Below are 1,303 nucleotides of genomic sequence, written 5' to 3' on the forward strand. Positions count from 1 at the left end.
TTCTTACGAGCTGATATGATGATGTTTCTGTTGCTGTTGTTGTTTACTTTTTGTAAATTCGTTGCGTGGAGGTTATGATTGAGAGATTTGAGGCCTATCATTTTTTTGTTCTGGAAGTTCTTCAAATGCTGCTTCATGGCTTGTGACGGAGCTTTACCTATGTGGTGAGTTGCTGAGAATTTCTTCAACATGTTGATCTTTGAGGTTGTTGATGTGGCGTTGTGGCCGGTTTTGTTGAAGTTTCGGTTGTGCCTCTGCACGTAGAAAACTTTGGAGAAGCCTGGTTATATGCATGCGATGTCATGTCATGTCATGTGATGTAACACGTATTATTGTGTGGTATGATGCAACATGCAGTGTGCGGTGAAATGAAATCTAAGTAAATTATCGTTCAATTCAATATAGAACGAATCCGGGACTTACCTCCTCCATCTTTTGAAGAACTCCCGTGCGGAAAACTCATCTTCTGCAGAACGAACCTGTTGTTCTTGTCAAGCATGTCGTCCAACTTCCACTTCTTGTTAGCCAAAAATTGAGGGCAGACCCTCCACAGCCTTTTGCCCGCCTGATCCTTCACCCCCTCGACTTTTTGGAAGGCACTACTCAGGGAGAGGCAGTGTCTGATCGAGTTCTAGGTGGAAGTTTATGAATAATTTTTTTGAAATTTTACAATACGACCAGCGTACAACGTTTCTTTAAAAAATTAAACAAATTATTTAGTTGAATGGGATTGACATTTTGATTGATATGTCTAATCAATGTTCATTGCACCAGAGTTGTCAGCGATGAAAAAGTTTTGTGTTTAACCAACTTAAGAACTAAACTCTACAAGCCTCAAACAACGAAATATTACATCAACAAGCATCAACAAACAATAACATCAACAAACAATAAAATCAACAAAAAGTATCAGCACAAACAACCTGCCAGGATTTGCTGGGCCTGTTTTTAAAGTAGGAAAACTTGTCTTGTATCCAGGCATAAATTCCAGAAACTGTGATCTGATTCTGCGGCGCCTCCTGCATAGCCATGAATATCAGCTCAGGATAGGAGTACGTCGGCTTAGGAGGAAGGCCATTGGCTGTGTAGTACTGTCTGCCTAAATCTGACCAATCACGATGCAGCTTTGTGTTGTGCTTGCAGTTCATTGGATGCTTTTGAAGGTAGGTATGTGGGTCAGTTGTTAATTGAGTTATATCAAGGTCAATTAACCAATCTAAGCTAGTTAATGAATCATCTATGAAGCAAGTTGATGATTGAGGTAATAGATCTTTTGGTGAGTTACATTTTGAGTGATGTTGTT

The 1,303-nt window shown here is 39.8% G+C and overlaps 1 protein-coding gene across 1 annotated transcript; it reads right to left on the reverse strand.

The window, feature by feature from the left end:
- Positions 1-565: 565 nt before the first annotated feature.
- On the reverse strand, positions 566-1,091 carry HELRODRAFT_146963 (hypothetical protein; the record flags this gene model as incomplete). Its single annotated transcript, XM_009032546.1, has 2 exons — positions 566-631; positions 924-1,091. Coding segments are annotated over 2 exons (234 nt in total), but the record flags the coding sequence as incomplete, so codon positions are not given.
- Positions 1,092-1,303: the final 212 nt, after the last annotated feature.

This window comes from Helobdella robusta (assembly GCF_000326865.2).
Source record: "Helobdella robusta unplaced genomic scaffold HELROscaffold_83, whole genome shotgun sequence".
Classification (NCBI taxonomy): domain Eukaryota; kingdom Metazoa; phylum Annelida; class Clitellata; order Rhynchobdellida; family Glossiphoniidae; genus Helobdella; species Helobdella robusta.